This window comes from Argentina silus (genome assembly GCF_951799395.1).
Source record: "Argentina silus genome assembly, chromosome: 1".
Classification (NCBI taxonomy): domain Eukaryota; kingdom Metazoa; phylum Chordata; class Actinopteri; order Argentiniformes; family Argentinidae; genus Argentina; species Argentina silus.
Window position 1 is genome coordinate 31,047,336 of NC_139655.1, and position 19,941 is coordinate 31,067,276.

At 41.8% G+C, this 19,941-nt stretch overlaps 1 protein-coding gene across 1 annotated transcript in view; it reads left to right on the forward strand.

Moving 5' to 3' along the window:
- col25a1 (collagen type XXV alpha 1 chain) overlaps positions 1-19,941 on the forward strand; it is a 142,545-nt gene that overhangs the window by 74,250 nt on the left and 48,354 nt on the right. Inside the window, exon 3 of the mRNA XM_083665343.1 lies at positions 5,822-5,874. Within this exon, the coding sequence (XP_083521469.1) occupies positions 5,822-5,874 (53 nt within the window). The remainder of the gene's footprint in view (positions 1-5,821; positions 5,875-19,941) is intronic.

Consider the following 19,941-nt stretch of genomic DNA (forward strand, 5'->3'; position numbering starts at 1 on the left):
TGGGGTGGTCTGGCAAGTTCATTAGGCTGTATTCCGTACAAACAGGAAATGTTTTATCAATGCTGACCATGTTATGTGTGTGTTTATGCATGTTGTTATGAGCGTTCATTGTGCTCAGGAAGGTAATTACTGATTTTAACAGTAGAGGCAGAGTACTCCCTCATTCCCATCTGTTTTGTCTGGGAAAACGTGAGGTAGTTTGAGGCCAACCTGTCACAAACAGCCTGGCTGTCAGCTTTCACATTTCATATTGTTTTACACAATATGCGTCCAAACACTCACTTCCCTCGTCCAAAAAACTAAAACCCTGAAAACATCAGTAGTCGCAGACAATGTTGATAATAAAGTGGTTTAATTTACATTTTTCTCCAAGACAAGTGGACCCCATGTTCAGAAATTAGCATTTTATGTATTGATTTATTCATTGTCATGCAGACTAACAAGGACCATGAATCAAAAATGCTCCCAATTTGCCAAACTCCTCCATAAAGTCCAAAGTAAAATATGTTTTTTTAAAGCCAGCCATTGTATATAAACCCTATCCTGTACCAGATACCCTAACTGCTGGTGATTCATCCAGGTCATGTTGATGGGTTAAGTGGAATGTAATGGAGTCTATTTAGAAAACCCACTGGTCCCTATAAAACCCATTTAAAACCTGCATTTGCCCTCTTAGGGAATTCTTTGGATCCCATCCAAGATTCCCTATGTCAAAGACATTATAGAAGCTGCTCCCAATGATACCGTACGTAGAGAGATGCACACGAGTGGAGTGCTCAGATGCAGCATCCTTGTTCTTCTGTTTTTCTCCTCCTGTTTGTGCAAGGCACTTGCCAAGATACTGTTCAATAAAGGGTTGAGTGGGATGGCTTTTTAATGAGTCCCATATTGTCTGGAAAGCCGCCCCTACTCTCGGCTTGTGAAGATTTCACTCAGTAAACCCTGAACCTTGTCTATGAAAAACATAAACAAGGTCTTCGGTTTGTGATTGAGAGACATCTTATAGAGTTGAGCCAGAGGTTCAGTATGTTGACATGTTGTCAGGTTGCCAGCCACGTGCACATGTTCACAGCAACACTCATAGTCTCTAGTTTGGTGATGAGGCTCCTGGCCATTGAGCAGCGGTGTTGGCTACTGGTCACAGAAACATATGACTTGAAAGCTTCCGTACTGTATATGTTGAATCACCAGTTTAAAACACAACCATTAATCATTGGAAGTGATCATTGATCATTGTCCCCCAAATTAGCTGTTTTAGCAAAATACTTTTCTCCATTACATAAGTTTCAATGGCACATAGACCTCTATGAGAAAAGGTGGATATTGTTACAGTGTACTCGACAATGGCTCGAAATGGCTCGAAATAGCACTCACCAAACATTTGCATGTCAATGTTCACATCCCTTGGCAATTGTATGGTGTTGCCATTGCATTTCCCCAAAACTTTTGTGCCGCATAATGTATTATATAATCATTTGTAAACAATAAGGTCAGCCTCCAGCCCTTTTAGTATCCATGAAATGGGGTGATCGGTTACATTAATTGAATCTGACTACAAAGCAAAAATAACCTCAAAATTCCCCCTTGGGAAAATGCGTAATTCTCAGGCAACATCACATATATGGATGAAAGCAACAGCATATGTGTTTCCTTGTGTGGCTGGAATTGATTTATTTTCATCATTATCTCATTAACCAATATCTATTACCTATTTTGGACCTATTAAAAGCACAGTCCGTTTCCCATGAAAAATGTGTGTGTGTGTGTGTGTGTGTGTGTGTGTGTGTGTGTGTGTGTGTGTGTGCGTGTGATACCATACTCATTTTCCTAGTCATCAGATGTTGAAGTCGTCACGGCAACAATACAGACAAAGGGGCAGGCTGAGAACAACATGAGAACAGTTACAGTACATTGTCCTTCCTTGAGCTGTTACATGGTTATATCCATTGTCTTATGTCAGGTGTCATCATTCTAGGGCGAAGCTACTTTGCATTAACTTCACTGAACTATCAGTGTGGAGTGTGTGTGTGTGTGTGTGTGTGTGTGTGTGTAAGACAATGGATTATACCTTTATTATCTATATCTGAAACCAATTGGTCAGCCTACGTCCACACAATGACAGTCTGTTGTGCAATGCTCCTCCACACCACCAAAAGGCCTCAATTAAAAATGACTCTTCATGTAGTTCTCCTGTTGACTTAACATGGGTGACAGCCTGGTTATTAACAACAGAGTGAATTCTAGGATTCTAGTTTACTTTTAGCAGAGAGAAAGCCTTTTCCATTGACATTTGGATACATCATACCAATGCTAATGTTTGTGATTCATTCATTCAACAGGATCACATAGGCTACAGTATGTATGATACCAGCACAATATGTAGACAGTAGTCTACAGTATGAAGTTTCAAGAGTTGCATTATTATGTCAAGAGAAGCTGTATCAAGGCACAGTGCCCTTATTGAGAGGCAAAACTAATTTTGCCTTGACGTCACTGTTTGCTTGTCAACTTTGTCTGATGACATTTCAGTCTGGGACAATACAAACTATGTGCTATATTCTGCAATCACAGAGAAGGTCATTCATTTACATGTTATGCAGGAATGTGCAATTTGCCACTCTGTCTCATAGAACCACAAGCCAGTTCTCTTCAAACTTGATTTACTTTGGAGATTGGATCGTGTATCCAATTTGGTACTTTTGGCACAGCCTTCACAAGCTGTATTTCCTCGAGAGAGAAGCTTTAAATGATCTGATTAAGGACTTGTATCATGCTCAGAAACAATGCTTGTTTTGTTGATGTAGCGGCTGGACTGGGCTATATCAAATTGATTTATTTGGGACTGTGAAAAAGGGAAGAGGAGTGAAATTGAACACTGTTGAATTTAGGATGATCTGGTATTATCAGGGGAAATGGGCAATACATAGTGACATTTTAGGTTTTATGCTAGATATTGTATTATTGGAAGAATAACTGATGATTGTTACATGTTGTAGCCCCTCTCCCCCCCCCTTTGCTGCCAACTGCATAAATTAGCCTTACTTAACTGGATTTTAGAACTGGGGTTTTGAAGTGTGTTTCTAGTCTTAACATTCATTTCTGAGGCCATTTATCCACACTAAACACATTGTATATTTTGTGACAGTTGAAAATACAAAGTAGTGGTCAATTCTCTTGTTGTGTAAAGCAATGCATAAAGCAAAGTTCCATGCAAACTTTCCAATAAGTTCACAAGGACTCCCATCAACCAAGTGAGAATAATGGATGTGGATTGATCTGATTGGGATCCCTGCCAAAGGCACCAGACTATGGTCTGTGTGGGTTTGGTAACTAACTGTAAAAGATGGCCACAACTATCAATGTTTGGGACAAATTGCATTCTTCGGTTCAGCAAAAATACATATTTTCTAACCATTCACTTACTTGAAAAGGCAGTAAATGTGTGAATACAACTCAGCTCATTCCAAAGGATATTATCTGAGACCTTGCATTGGTTGTTGATGGCTTCATGCCGTTGTGACAGCCAACTCACTGAAGCCTCTGTCACAAAGTATTACTGTCACAGAAATGGATGCAATGGCTTCCTTATGGCACTAACTGTATGTCCCTCATGGCAATTCATTGTATAGACCTGAATATGACAGCCACTGTTTTGTTTACACTTTGGCCTTACATGACATTGAGTTCAGTCAATGCCATTCATCAGACACGGAAATCATGAATAAAATGTTATTCTTAAATATCTTGATCTTGGTCTCATCGTTGAGTTGTAAATTTTGCTTACAAAAAAACATTTTAAGACACCTGGATTTCTGACTTTTGCAGTATGCAAAGACATAGTGGGCTGTGCTAAAAGATTTGAAGCAAACTTCCCCACCTGTGGCTTCATACCCTAAGCCCTGGCTGGGGCCTTTGTTGGCAGGGTTTGATATTGTGCTGGACGTCACCCAAGCGAGCAGAATCTGAATCTGAGTCTGAGCTTGGGCCAGCTCCAAACAGTGGGAACATGTTGGGAACCAAACGTCATACAGTGGTGCAATATAAGCCAGCATTTTACACTCTAGTCTATTACATCTGGGACGTCGTTAATCTCCAACTATTGAGTAAAAGTGGATGTCTCTCTCTCTTTCTCTCTCTCTTAGCTTTGAATTTCTCTTCAGTTTGCGGTTACAAAGTACTGTACACAAGCAGGGAGACTGCATACAGTCGGCACATACAGCATGGAAAGCTGATTAGGCAAAGCAGCTGACACATCCAAACAAAAAGGGGGGGCAGTGGTTTTGGATTAGCAATTACCTTGGTGTTATAACATTTTAGCATACCCAAGCCTCTGACTGCTTTTACAGCTGCTGATCCTAGACCAGAGTGAAGGAGTCATCCCTTGGAGGCAGTGTGCTGTAATTCAGAACATGACACCTTGGCAGATTAATGCCGGACTTAAGCGTCTAAAACCTCCTTGTGCAAGCCACCACTTTGCAACCCTCTCCTTCCTCCTTAATTATGTTGAAAAAAAAAAAAAAAAAAACATTTGTTGGCAGAACTGTGGTAAAATGAGTTTACAAAACGGCTTACGTGATACTTGTTCACACTGTTGCTATCTGAAACTAGATCTGGATAATATCTGTGTGGTGAAAATCATGCAGTTAGGTCTGTCTCGCTTGGTTGGTTTGGATAAGACCTTTCTTCCAAACTGGTGATAATGATGGACTTGTACATGGCAGGCTCGTTCTAGGGTCTATGCTTACCTTAGTTACACTCTGAGCTAAAGTTGTGAAAAGTAGCAGAGTCACTTCAACCTAATGGAAATGATTTCATTATGCATAGACAAATACAGTATATTACAGACTAAATCATAATGGACTCAAAGTGGAATTTTACTTAAAAAAATATTTTTATATTCTCATCAGCCCACCATTGATATGGTCCCAAAATACAATTACTTTGTGCATACATACCTTATAGATATCCTAGTTGTGAGCTCAGATTTACTTCCTGGAATAGTCTCATAGTGATGCTTAACAGTATGTGTCAAAACGCATCACCATGAGACTATTCCAGGAAGTAAATCTAAGCTTGCTATAAGGATATCTATGAGTCTGTTAATAATATATATATATAATACTTTGGGATCAACAAAGGTGGGCCAATAATTCCGCTTTAATGATATGTAAATCATCACATGATTTATAATGTATGTTTTTACACACCATAATAGCCATAACCCACACAGATTCCCTGACACCTACCAAACCTTAGTTTCCAACATCCGTCACTCATAGCAAAGCATTTCCCCCATGAGTAAGCTCAGTTTTGGGCAAGCAGCGCTTAAGTTCTCCAGAGTTCACAGCACTGAAGATTACCTACGAACAATGCAGTCAAGTTTCCAGCATGTAAAACTTAACAATGCGTGTAATTGTTTTACTCTTCTGGCTGAGCATTAGCAGATTGATGCTGTTCATGGGAGGCACAAGGGGAGAGGCAAACTGAAAATGACTGTTATAAAAACAAATTAGAAATCAAGGCATCCAAGCTGAAAAGAATAACACCAAGAAAAAGAGAGAGATGAAACCAAGAGGATCACTCTTGCGGCAACAGAGTACGTGCCCCGTTTCCACATCAGTTTGTCTAAATTGCGCCTAAATACTTAATGAACCTTGGGAACTTTGAGGTGCATAGAAAATATAAAAGCAATATTTTGACACTGGGTCTTTCTTCTCCTCTTTTGAACCCAAGGACATTGAAATGCAAAACGTAAATTACAGAATATAATAAGAAGTGAAAAAGTGCTAACCAAAAATGTTTTGTGCTTCTCTCAATGCAGGACCGCCAGGAAAGCGGGGAAGGAGAGGCCGAGATGGAGAACCTGGTAAGTGTGTGTGTGTGTGTGTGTGTGTGTGTGTGTGTGTGTGTGTGTGTGTGTGTGTGTGTGTGTATGCATGTGCATGTGCATGTGCATGTGCATGTGCATGTGCATGTGCATGTGTGTTAGTGTAAAAGACCAGCCATTCATTCCTAATGTCACACATATACAACATATACTTGGTGCATTCAGTTGTCAGTCAGATTTTTTATTCTAGTATTCAAAAAGGCACTGTTTCTTTGCCATAGCAACAGTAATGTATGTTCATTGAATGGCTGGCCATATACCTTCCCAAAACTCACTTGGGAAAACCCATTTGTTAGATATGCCTAATTGCAGATACTCTGTTCTCAATAGAGCAGCCACTCTCAACATTAACAGTGATTCTGTGTGCACACTCGGTGAAAGTTGGACAAATTATTTCCAGTTCATATATGGTGGTTCAGGCTGGGTGATTTGCCATCTCATTTGCAATTACAAGTTTTGGTTCTGTATTATGTCCATTCCCAGTTCACTGGTTCACTGGGACCTCCAAGTCAGACGCTCTCTCTCTCTCTCTCTCTCTCTCTCTCTCTCTCTTTCTCTCTCTCTCTCTCTCTCTTCTCTCTCTCTCTCTCTCTCTCTCTCTCTCTCTCTCTCTCTCTCTCTCTCTCTTAGTCTCTCTCTCTCCTAAGATGACTCATCAAAGTCAGTTCAGGCCAGACCCAGCTCCTTTGGGAGGAGACGTGTTTGTGGCAACACTCCCACAGATAGGGAGTGCTGAAAATGATACTAAATGGAATTAGCAGGGGGAACATATAAATGGCAGGCGAGTTCGTACACACCACAGCGCCCAGGGGCTAATGGTGAGCGATAATGGACATTGGAGCCTTGCGGGCACTGCTATGTTGAGACTTCATAGACATAGAAGAGGGCCAATCTGTTGGACCAAAGGTATTGCTCTCATAAAAACAAATGAGTATGACAGGCCAAAGCCAGGTCCCTGTTTTCAGTGAGATACAGTCATAAGGTATTGGTTAGGTTACAGCCAAAGAAATGAAGGCAGCCCCTGATATAAGAAACAGATCATTTTGACTGGGTATAACCGCTAATTCCATTGACTGCTTTAAAGTCGAATGAAAGTTAATCAGCGTTGGGGCCGTATTTCAAACAGTCTCTGTTGTTTGAATTCAACGTTCTTGCTTCCCTCTCTGGCTTGATCTCACCAAATTAATTTCAAAATCTTGTATGTGGCACAGAGTTCTGTGTTTTCAGTCTCGATCGAAAGACATGGATCAACGTGGTGTGGCTCTCAGCCTATGCTCTCCTTATTTACATAATATTCCAGTGTATGACTCGAAAGCCAGAGAGGAGGGAAAAAAAAATGCATTTGACAGACACAGTAGACGACGGTTCAATGTTCCAGTTGACTGAGTTTCTGAGTGACTTCAGTGTTGTTTATGCAACCCTTTACTTCCCCGAAACACTTATGCCAGATAATTTCAAATGGCACTCTGGTGTGAAAGCAGCACACCAACACTTTGTTCCACTTTGTCATCAGCTCAGACAAATGCTGAGAATCTAAATAACTTCCTCTCAACAAATCGACCGGAAACAAGCAAACAAGTGTACCGCATGATGTCCTGAGCAGCACAGTGGTCTATTAAGAGCAGACAATGGAAAACATAAGACGACAATCCGCCCCATTGTGTTATGGATAATAGCCTTATCCCACCACTGCATGGGCAAGCGCGTTGTGGGCCAGGGGGACGCGTGCCAATTCCACTGCACTTCACGTGAGTCACTGTGGTAGGGTCATCTAAGGCAAGGCCAGAGAGAACGTGTTTCATTTTAACCCGCCATGTAATAGACCACGGCTGGCCTATGATGATGTCTGTCATTCTCCTCTGCCATCCATTTGCCATCCTCACAGATTTCTGGATAGTGATTAGCATCAGGGAGCATAGTCACACTTCAACAAAAGTAATACTTATAAAAGCCTAATGATAAATCATGTGTAATCAAATGTCATACCATATAAAGGGGGATATATTGTAACAGGTCCTTAAATCTAGTGCTTTTCCAAATCTGTTATAACCTTTATAGGCACCCTTTATATAGTAGTACATTATTTATTATTTACAACTGGTTGCAGTGGTTAGTGCTCAGGAACTATTTTCATATAGTAGATTACCAAGGTTCAAGTAAATCAATGAAAATGCCTTTGAGGGGCATTAGTTTGTTGGTACTTAGGTCAGTGAGCTACTGTTCTGCATTATAGCCATCCAATGTTAAGCTCCACCCTCTCTGTGTTAAAAATAAACATTAATGAGGCATTACTCAGGTGACTCAATAAATCCAGTCTGCCATGTGAAGAAACACACTGTATTTCTTATGCCCTGTCAAGTCTATGGAATGTGTCTATGGATCTTATATTAGCAAATGCACATGTTTTCCTCTTTGAATCTCGCAACACTCATGTATTTAGAATATAGCCAGTATTTAGGGTTGTTTAAGTCATGTTTCTCACTAACCAAGTGGAATGAATAGAGACAGAGTTGACTACACATTAATGTGTAGGCATGGTTTTATTAAACCAAGCTGAACGCACCTTCATCTGGTCTTGTTTGTCCCAAAGTCACCAGTTAATTAAAGAGGAGAAGAAACTGGAAAATGAACATGGTATTTATCTAAGTACAGTATTACTACCAAAAGGGACACTTCATTGGAACCTTTCTGTTTATTTACAGTACAGTGAACCTATGGAAAGGAAGAGCCTTTAGCTAAGGTTGACTGTTTGGGCAAACATCTCCATGTTGCGGCTATGTACCACAGTTTGAGCCTGTGGTTGTTTCTGAGCGGGTGGTCAGTGTTGGACTGCCTCAGAAGTTTCCTTTTTTCCTGTGAAACTTAACAGCTCTTTGTGGCACACTTTCATGTATGATACCTGCCCCCACAGTTTAGACTATTACTGTACAGCTTCAGTTGAACTTAATGTAGGAGATATATTGATAATCATTTAGGGTTATTGACGGTCATGGAACTATACCTTTATTTTAGTTTCAATTAACATATCTAGATATCCCATATCATTTTGTAGGAAAAAGCAAGTGTTCCCAATGCAGCTGTCGCTGCAAAATACCCCAGCATAACCTCTGTGTCACTTAGAGGGTGATAACGACTTGTCCATCACATGAGCAGACATATGCACCATACTGCCCAACAAGGTCCCCAACCTTACATCTTTACGTGGTGACTTCATGTTGTCAATAACAGGATAGCAAACACAGAGGAGGAGAAATGACAAGCACCGCTACTGTAGAGACACGTGATAACAGCTGGTGGATAACAAGGCTGCATTGAGTTGCTTTGATGATGGATTGTTCAACATGCTATTAGGGCCCATATAATTTGACATGCGTCTGATAGGCTTTTTATCCATGTTCAGTGACAGACAGGCCTAGTTTGATTGGGGATGGTCACTAAAAGGCAATCAAATGAAATTACACCCTGGATCTGCGGCTTCCTTGGAACATTAATGCTGGGCTTTAAGGCTTCTTGTCCTTAATCTGTGAGAAGCTGTGGTGCAGTTCTAGGATTCCACTTTATATCCTCTGTTCTTAGCCTCAGTTCTTAGCCAAATCTCATCCCAACTTCTTCAGATTCATTGCTAGCTTGTCCCAAGTGTTGTTTTCAGGGATGTACTGTAATGATACAAATGTGTGGTAAACAATAGTGTGTGCTGATATGAAGGTAAATGTTCTGCACATTTAGACCCCACTTTATACATGGTTGTCTTGCCTCCTGTTCCACACTCGCTGTGTGTCCTTAACTCACTCCCCTTGTGCACAACACAGAAACAAGTCAACAACACACTACCTGCTTACAAAATACCCCATGAAGTAAGTAGCCTGACTCAACGAACTGTAAAACAGCAGCATCTAAGTGCAGCCTCAAATGGGGTCTCCCTCAAGTGCTGCAGCTGCAGGAGCAATTTGCACTTTACCTTCTGTCACAAGGAAGACCAGTACAGCGAAATAAGTCTTGTAAAAGAAGTCCCACCGCCTTTTTAGGTGGAGCAGCTGGACTTCCCTAATAAGAACCCAAAGACCCAGAATGATTTGCGGGGCTCTCAAGTGAGCTCTGATGTGCCACGGTGCAGATCCCTTTGAGCGCAAGTAATTGGGGAAAGGACTGTAAGTATCACCTCGCAAAAAAGGGGGACATTTTTAACAAGCCCGCAACCCCTTGTTGCAGTGAAATCAGAGCTACAGTACCTCCAAAAAGAATTAGTCATGTGACCATCCGAGCCCCCTGTCATTGGTGGAAAGCAGATACCAGGGAAGCGCGTTTTGTTGCGCTGCCAGCGTTAAATGCCAGTGTATAAATAAAGGCGTGATTTTGCAGTTATGTGGAAATATAATGCCGGTATGTAGTGGGTATTGAGACCCGTGTTTCCGGTAGAGCTGTCGCTTCTGTCTGTCCACTTACTTTCCCCTGCTGGTATGCTGTACTGTACATGAGTGAATGTATATATTTAAACTGGCTGTTAGTGGAGGTTTTCACTTGTGCAGTTGCATGGCTTTATGAACAGATAAGGAGTTCAGCATGAATGTGCTGTTGATTTCTGACCTATAAAAAGGTGTACTAACTTTTGCTTTTTGTGTCTGTTCTTTTCCAGGGTCTTCTGTAAGTATCCCAGACCTGGCAGCCTCTCTTAGTGTAAGCATGAGCCATGGTCAAAGGTAAAATCTACAACAAATACAATACACTGGATCCAAGCCAGCCCTGTGCTGCAGAAACCTACAATAGTGATGTTTCCATCAACTTATAAAACACCTCATAATCCTCATGGGAATGTAGCAGATTCTAGCAGCAACACCATATTTGAGCAAATCGCTTGTTAAAATTGTTTTTATTTTCAAAGTAGAGCTATTTTGTTTTGCACCCGCTCAATGGCAAATCCGGCAAATCCAACCACAAATACAAGCTCTTTGTGTTTGCTGTATAAAACCTTCAGTTGCCCCATGTAATCTGACTATATGATTAAAATAATATTTTCATCCATGCCTTCCCCTAATAGTGGACCTTTCTCTCTCATCTGGGCCAGTATGGTTTGGTTTGCAATAACCCCACTACCAAGCCTATTCCCTGCCAGCCCCTGCACCCAAAAAGAACGTCTCGCTTCATTACATGTGTTGCGATCACAGGATCACTCGACTCCACAGATGGAAAACTCTGTTTTCAGAACTGTTTCAGAGGATGAAGGCAAACCCATATATAACCACCAGGGGTTCTGACAGTAGTGGTAACCGGGTCAAGCGGGCCGTGTGTGTGCTCTGTTAAAAGAATTTATGGAGTTGAGAGGCGAGTGCGATTGAATAGCACTGTATGTGCCAACCAAGCGGTAAAAGTCGTACTGTAAGTTAATCCTCCTCTGCTGCTCCGCGCCGTCTGCTCCTGGGGGTCTGGGAGGTAAGTGAATGCAGGTGGTCTCCCCTATCCTCTCAACTCTCCCCTGGCATGTCTTGCACCCCCTGGCCTGATGTACAGTCTGCAGGCAGATTTTGTACTGTAGGTCCTCGTTTAAAGGGAGATGTAAAGAGCAGAGGGATACCCTGGAAACCCAAGAATGGTTAGAAGACCAGGGTCTGATTTCCATAGAAGACTTTAATTTCCAGAAACCCCAAATCTAATCCAAGTCCAATGAAAGTCTGATTTGTTTTAAAATAAAAGGACTGAATATTGTTTCCCTCTACTTATAGATTTCTGCAAATTGCATTGTCTTCCATTGAATAAAATGCCAATGACAGTTTAAAAAAAAAAAAATCAAATAAGTGATCTCATGTGGTTTGTTATTCATTATGCCCACCCCAGGCTTTTGGAGAAGACATCGCCATGCATATTCGATGGGGCTCTCTTGGAACATTGGTTAATTTATACCCAGTGAACTGAACGGACCCTGGTGCTCTCATTGCAGACCTCTCTACCAGGCTTTACTGTCACTTAACACTAATGAATAGACATGGACCTGTGGTCTCGATTGGCTTTCTTCAATCAGAAATCACTTGGACATATTTCATTTCTGCTCATGTGTAGCCTTCGGAGTTGGAAAAGAGATTTGCTTCGTTTATATTCCCTCTCTTTTCCTCCTTCTTGATTATCTACGTAGATCATGTGGAGATTATTGTCATTTAAGTGATGATGGGTTATTATGGGAATGTGAAATCGTAAATCTTCCTTGAGACAGATTGGAAAAGCATTAACTGGTTGAGTTGTTGATTCTGGTACAGTCTCAGGCAAGGAAATAGGGAACAAAGACAATTGTTTGGCTGCAATCTTCGTTGAGGCAGACAAGACTCTGTTTGTGAAGTCATGCGTGAACTATAGACAATAGATAATGATAATGAAACTTACCAAAAAGTTGCCATAATAAACACAATGTTTTGCAGGATATGGACTTATGAAAGCATTCATGGTAACACTGAGTTGCTACTGTAACATATGTCCTATACCTGTGTTAACACTGTAATAACTGTAGTAACAACATTGGCCGTTCAACCTACCAAGATACAAATAATACAGTCATTTCAGAACCAAACCCTGTGAAGCAGAGCAAAGATCACTGTAAGCATGAACATACCATTTCTGTAGTTTATTCAACAGGACTTCTCACTGTTTCTGCCCTCTCCAAATCTTTTGAGGGAGAACACAACATAATGTAGGCTGTCTTGAAACATCTCAGGTCACCCTGAGCATCATCACTGTGCGTGCACACCATTTAGCACTAAGCCAAGGATCAAACTCAGTCCCCAAGCTGCTGTCTCTATTCTATTTCCACACTTGCATCACCCCCCTAATTTACATTTTAACACAGTATTCCGTAATCCACACATGAACAATATCCACACAGACTAAGCCTACTAACAAATCAACCTGAACTCTGAATGCTCTTTGTGCTTCCGTGCATGTACAGACAGATGTGGCAAGTGTCTTTTCAGACCCTTTTTTTGTTCACAGAACATCAGTGATTTTGACACCGTGGGTAGAGAGCGATCCATCACGGCGTATGAATTATGCAGCTGTGGCGGTGGGATTAGAGGCACGGGGGTGACACACGGGAGTCAGAGCCCCCTCGCCCTCATCCATAATGCACTGCAGTGCTGCACCTGTTAATAAAACATACTCCAGCTGGACTTTGATCACTTTCGCTCCGAGGAAGGAGCAAAGAGGAGGAGGAGGAGGCGCCTGTTCATCCGACTCATGGTGCTCTGTGAGCTAGCTCAAACTGGTGTCCTTCAGGATACCCCCCAGACCCCAACCCCCCACCACCCCCACACCCCCTAGAGTAGGCTATGCACAGTAAATACTGCAAGAACCCCAAGTCTAATAAACATCCACAAACAGACTCAAACAAGCTTTTATAGGGACTAATACTTAGAGACCTTAAAGTAGTTCTATTTGACATTTACTGCTGCTCACAAGGGCAACCCTGCCTTGGGAGCGCTGCTGGCAGTGGATGTGACAACATTAAGAGTTAAGTCTTTTCCTCACATCATTAGTGTTTGAAGCACAGAGCTGGTGCATGTCCTGTAGAAACTGTAGAAATTGGATCGATCCCATATTTCAGTGATATTCACCCCTTAAAAAGGTTTAACATTTCTGTAGTTAAATCAATGATACCAGCAGTGCTAGTTGGGTAGATCTCTCCATGGTTGCTGAAAACAAGGCTTTCTGTAAAAATGAAATCCTTCCATGTGGATTGATGTAAGCATGGGACAGCAGCATAGTCAACAGCTTTTTCTATTGGTTTAATCATGTGCCACTCCTCTGGTGGTCCCTCCCTCATCTCATGGTGAAATGATCAGCCCTCATAAATGGGACTCCAGCTAACAGAGAACCCCCCACACTACCCCTTCCACTCTTGTCCTCACATTCTCTATATCCCCCTGCTGTGACTATGTGTGGATACCAATTAGAGGCTATTACTAATGACAGGATGAGGGTCCCGGTGCAGACTGGAGACGTGGATAAGGAGATGCAGGAACGAGCTGTCCTTGTCACTGGCCTCATCCCCTTCAGGCTGACCCCCCTCAGGCCTACGTCATTAGGACAGACCTGTCTCCCCAGCTCTACAGTACCTCCCTAATTGCAAGGTGACCTTGCTAATTAGCTCAACCGGCAGAGAGCGAGGCCTGAAGGACTTTTATGACACGACCCTGCTGAGCAGGGCTTACTTTTTTGCAGATACATAAATACACACAAGCATACACAAATATGCACACACATGCTTGTACACGCATGCGCGCATACACGCATGCACGCACACACACACACACACAAACACATGCACACATGCACACACACAGACATTAAAGCCATTTTATGCAGGCTAATTGTGATACACTGTGGATATAGGAACCAGATGCCATTCCCAAGTCAGTTTTCCAGTGTGGTTTTCCTATCCCTGCCTAACCTCTGTATCCAGATTCCTCCGACAAACACCAGCCACTTGTGGTCGTCCGCTCCTGCCCATTCTGCTCTGATTACTCACATCCCTGTCCCCCATTAACTTCCCACCCCAAAAAAGTTCCCCGGGGCCCACGGTAATATGATTGAGGGTTCCCATACAGAACTAACAGATGGATGTGAGGTGGATTTTATTCAGGCCCGTGCATGTTGTTTAAAATGCGCCCAAGGTATTGCTTGCAATGATACTCTCATCAAGTCCTCTGTCCGGAAATGGCTAAATGCACTTTTGCAATTACCGCCACCTCTTCTCACTATTGACATAATCAGTTTGTTTGTTTATCCAGAGAGCTCTCATGAGACAGTTTGCGGGTAAGAGAGCTTACAAGGAATGCTAACAGGCTTATAGTACAAGATCGGCATGTTTGGATTAAACTACATTCCTGGAGTTTTGTTGCAGATTGTTTTCCTTTAAGTTTGGCTTGAATTTAAACAGTGTGGTTCATACAGGTATATGCATGATATACGATCTGAATCAATTTTCGAATTCAGTAAACCATAAAGTGTAATTTGAGGATACCAAACTTTCAAATTCCTCAGAGTTTTTCCCATTTGTGTCCATTGAGGTACAATTTCTGTGACCCTTGTGGATGATGGACCACAATACAATATAACCTTTTTACTAGCCAACTCCATTTTCATTAAGGTGGCAGCCAGTTCAAATTACTCCTTTTTTTTTGTTTTACGGCCATGTTTTACAACAATTGCCACCCCAGTTTTATTAGCGACGAATAAGTTATGATCTGCCATGGATGTCGTACATATTCTTACCTATAAGGGGGGGGGGGCAATGACACCATAAGTGCCTCCAGCTCAAAGTCCCTCCTTTGAAGCAGGTATCCTTTGTCGATGAAGCGTGCCAGGCGCATTGCTGCAAGCATGTGGGCCCCATTGGAGAGTTGGGACCCCCGCTGGGTTTGACAGACTGCAAGCACAGAGGGTCACCTGACTGAGGGTGGACTCAAGTCGTGCTGGAGTCTCCTAACTCCTAACTATTTTTTAGGTTGCGACTTTTACAAAGCTCTTTTCCTCCAAGGGCCTTGTTTTGGCTTCGATTCAACACTATTGTCCTTGCCCCTGTGTGCCCATGAGGGCTGTGTTGTTGTGTGTTCCACACGGACAATGTCCATTTATATTGTGTTGCTGCTTAAAAAAAAGAGTAGATGGCTGTAAAGAAAGAGGTTGTAAAAGTGGTAGTCATTAGCTTGTGTGCTTCAAGATGCCAGTGCCTCAGGATGTAATAATGTGTTCCATGTGGCCAACAGTGTCCACCAGCCGCCAATGCAGTTGGCAGTGTTTCTCTTTACATGGACGTAAGCTCAGTTTGATTGATTGATTTGCTGCGTCTCAACACAGTTAACAAGCTGCACCAACGAAAACCAATACCAAACAGACATAGTGCAAAAATCCCCATCCCTGACTTTATTCATCCCTCTGGATTAGGTGGATCGCTTACTTTTTTTTACTAGTATCGTGCGGCCAAACCCACGAGAATGGTTTTGCTCGTGTCACCAACAGTGAAAGACGTGGAAGCAGTCCAGCCCTCGTGCTCCAGACGGAGGCAAGTGCTGTCAAACTTTCATCCATCATGTTTCGGGAAAATTACAGCAGAATAACCAAGTGAAATATGGATATTCAGTGGCCTGACCTCTCCTTTAAGCATTTGAAACAGGGCTGACAGGACAGAACCATCTAGGTATTTTTTCCAGCATGTGAGTCAGTCCGTTGCCTGGATTTTTATACAGAGTGATAATAGCAGGCTAGGCCCTCTTGCATGGTTGATTACAGGCCTCCGTCTAGGGAAGCTGTTTCCCTCAATGCTAATGAGAATAAAACCTTCAGTTATTTCTTGAATATCAAGGGGGAGAAGAAACAGATAATTGAGGGTGTCCAATCAAATGATACAGAGACTTAGGGCAAAAATGTCTGTGAAGGATGTTTCAAGTAAAATATTTGGTCATAGGGTGCCAAAAGGGTATTAAGGTAAAATTCTTCCAGTCAGTTTGATTTGAAAAAGTCTCTCCAACTGTACTCAAGCCAACCAGACAAACACAGGCTGTGTCCTGGAAAGGTTTGATTGTACGCCACTCCATATTTCACTCTGCATCTACTGTACTATAAAGTGCAAGGGCCACATATGAAGAGTAACCAAAGAAAGCCAAGATGTTTTATTTAACATAGTTTTTTATTGTTGTATATTGATATTAAGTGGGGAAAGTTACATTATCAGATTGGAGTTGTTCGGTGGGGTCGGTGGTTCCCCAGGTTCTCTGTGGTTTTGGCTCTGTTTCCCCAGGCCTTTCATGTTCCTCACAGGCACGTTCATGTTTCTCCCCCCTTTTTCTCTCAAGGGTGCCAGGGGTTTCCTCTTTTAAAAACAATCACGTATTGTAGGCCACTCACAGCAGGAGGACATGATGTTTCTTTTAACATGTACAGAGACAGTAAATGTATCCTGCAGTTCATTATGGATTTAAGATATTCCAAATAGAATTAAGAACAGGATGTTTCATTATGATTTATTTCAGAAGTAATGTATCATATAAATCTCAGTGGGGTTTTGAAGTACCGTAGATGATGCATTGAAGTACAATAGGGATGCTGTTATATAAATCAATAGGCAAATGCTATACACAGGTGGTGATTAGAACCCACTCTTGGAGGCACCAAGAGATACACACAGCACTCCTGCCTTGCTACTAAAAGAATCTTTGCTGGAGAGAATCACTTTATGTAGTTCAATAAAAGGCCTTCAATGTACTTACAGAGCTCACTGGAACTGCTCCAGTGGACGTCCGCCTGTCCAAGTGATGTGCAAACCGCTACAGCATAATGAGCAGGTGTGGATTGTGTCGGTGAAATCATTTCCGCCACACATTGCTGCCAAATGGACACCAACTATTATTGAGTTTGAGAGGGCAAATGTGTGACAGGGATCACCATGAAATGGTGTACATTAATGTGCATTGATGAATTGGAAACTTTTGATGATACACCTACATGCCAAAGGCCCTTGTTGTAGCGAGGTGAATGTATTCTTGTATTTGGGATATCCGGTATATTACTGCTACAACTAATACATTGGCATTACAAGTAGAGTTGAAGTGTATTCTTCCTCTTTCTTCTTTGTTATTTGCCTTTAATTATAATTTAAGAATAATTGCATATCAAATCCAATCCCTGAACTGAAATGAGGTGAAATTGACTTGACCCTCTATGTATGTTACACCAAGATTTTATAGAGCTGCACTAGTTATAACACTGAAGCAGATTAATGTATCTGTACATACAGTAGAGTCCCATTTTAGAGGTCTACCTTTCTTTCCCACGATAAGAAAAAGGGGAATTATCATTTTCACCCCATTTTGCACACAAAAAGAAGTTCAACACCTTTAAGTGAATTCAATATGTTTTTTCTAGTAAATTGGAGAGAGGTGGTTCAAATTGAATTCACCCTAGAAGCCATTTCCATCATGTTTCCACAGTTATTATAAAACAATCCCACTTTAATGAAATGTTAAGTCATATAAAGAGTTTCATTTCTTTCCACTAACTGTTGGTGCCCAGAAGTTGTTAACTAATGTGTACAGCAGGCTTGTGAACCAACTGCTCTGTTAACAGAAATGAACACTGTTTGAATGTGCCAGCAAAATCTGTGAGACAGGCATGCATTAAAGCTGCAATTGGTCATCATGTTTCAGTCCAGCATTTTATACGTTTGTGGCAACAGCTTGTGAATGGTTCCTGTAGTTGCCCAAAGGCAATTTTCCTGCGCAACAAAAAACCCAAGTGATATGTTGTTGAGTAATTCTGTTGTATTCCTACAACAGAAATGCAGTAGAAACATGTTTGTCAACTTTATTAAAACTGTCTCTCTGATTCCCCCGCTTTGTCCAATGTATACATATTCTACAGTAGCTCTACAGTACAGTATGTCTGTCTTCCAGATCTACAGAAGTGTTTCCCAAATGGTGATACTGGTACATAGAACAGTGGTGCACTAGTGTGTCAAAAGCAGGTAAATTAATTTGCCAAATCAAATCTTAAATATTTAGAAATACCTTAATATTTTTTCTTTCATAGAGAAAGATAGACTTGAAATAAGCATGGTATAACTAACTTGATAATCACCACAGTCTATAACAACTTTAACTCTCTTTATGAACCAGAAAATCAAGAGCTTAATATTTATTGAAGTCAGCTGGAAAAATGAGTTATCCTGTTTGGTGATACACTGTTCCAAAGAAAAATAAACATGTTCTCCTTGTAATGGTCCTTATGGCAGGTTCTCTACTTAGCAGTATGTTCGACATTATTTAGGGTTTCATAGGGAGGCCAGCCATGGACACCCCATCCTCTGCCTTCAAATATGAAGAGGTTCCAGGAGGACAACTACAGTTCCCATAAGCATACTCCCAGTCCCTACCACAGGTGATATGGGTTCAATCAGACTTCTGGCAATCAAATAGCTGCCACTCATTCCAACATGATTGGGATCACCCATTAGGACTGGGACTTGAACACTAGAGACAGATGAAGGGTTGAAAGGGTGAAGACCCAGTTGGAGCGCTATTGCTTCAGCACAGTGTTGTGAAACTTGGCTGAGGAGAAGGGCTGGAATACCTTTGGAGCCCTTCCATTCTGTTGAATGGTGTGCCAATGTACTGTACCACAGTCTGTGTCTGCAACCCTGCTATTCTGAGACTCTTGTACTGAGAACAACATAAATACAGGCCTCAATTTTATATCAATCTACAGGTTATTCAGTGCACAACCAGCCATGTTTTTCTCTCTGAGGTTTGTGCAAGACAGTGGTTTACCATGCCTGAGCAAAGTCTGTCAGAACTTGTGAACAGGCAACTTGGAGGATGATAACTTGCAGCATTCCCAAGTGTCTCACCGGTGATTTTTCTATGCTGCCTCTTAATGTCAGTTGTTAGGATTCTCAAGTGCCCAGGGTGGAGTTGTCTACAGTGTATGTGGAACTATATATTAATCTGACCTAGGGGGTAGTGGTAATCTGGAATTGTTCAGTACTGTACAGGCCACAAAAACAAAAACAGTGCCCTTAAAACAGATTACACCATGTACTCTTCACATTATACAGTTTAGTATCATGGCCCCTGGAACAATGTTTTGTTAATCCCTGGTCCCATGTTGCTTCACCAGTTGGTCATTGAGGGAGCTCACGTATTGAATCGGTTCTCCAATGTCCGTTTTACGGTAAGTGGTCCTCAAAGGGGGAAATCCCCAGCATACTGGTTCCTGGTACAGAAAAGATGGAAACTTTGGGCTCGAATGAACTCATTAGGACTATTACCGTGCATACTGACTGCATCCTGCCTTCAAATACTCTTGTTCACCCATGACCTTTTACAGGGCCCACCCAGGAGTCTTTGCTCATTGATTAACAGACGTTGGAATGTAGCACATCCAATTACCTCCCAAACAGTTGTGTAAAAAGTGAAAAATAACTGCTCCCCTTGGAGAGGGCATATTTTAGCCCACTACTGTGCTTGCCAATACTTGGTTGGATATTGCTGGATTGATGCCTATGGGTAAACATGGAGTTG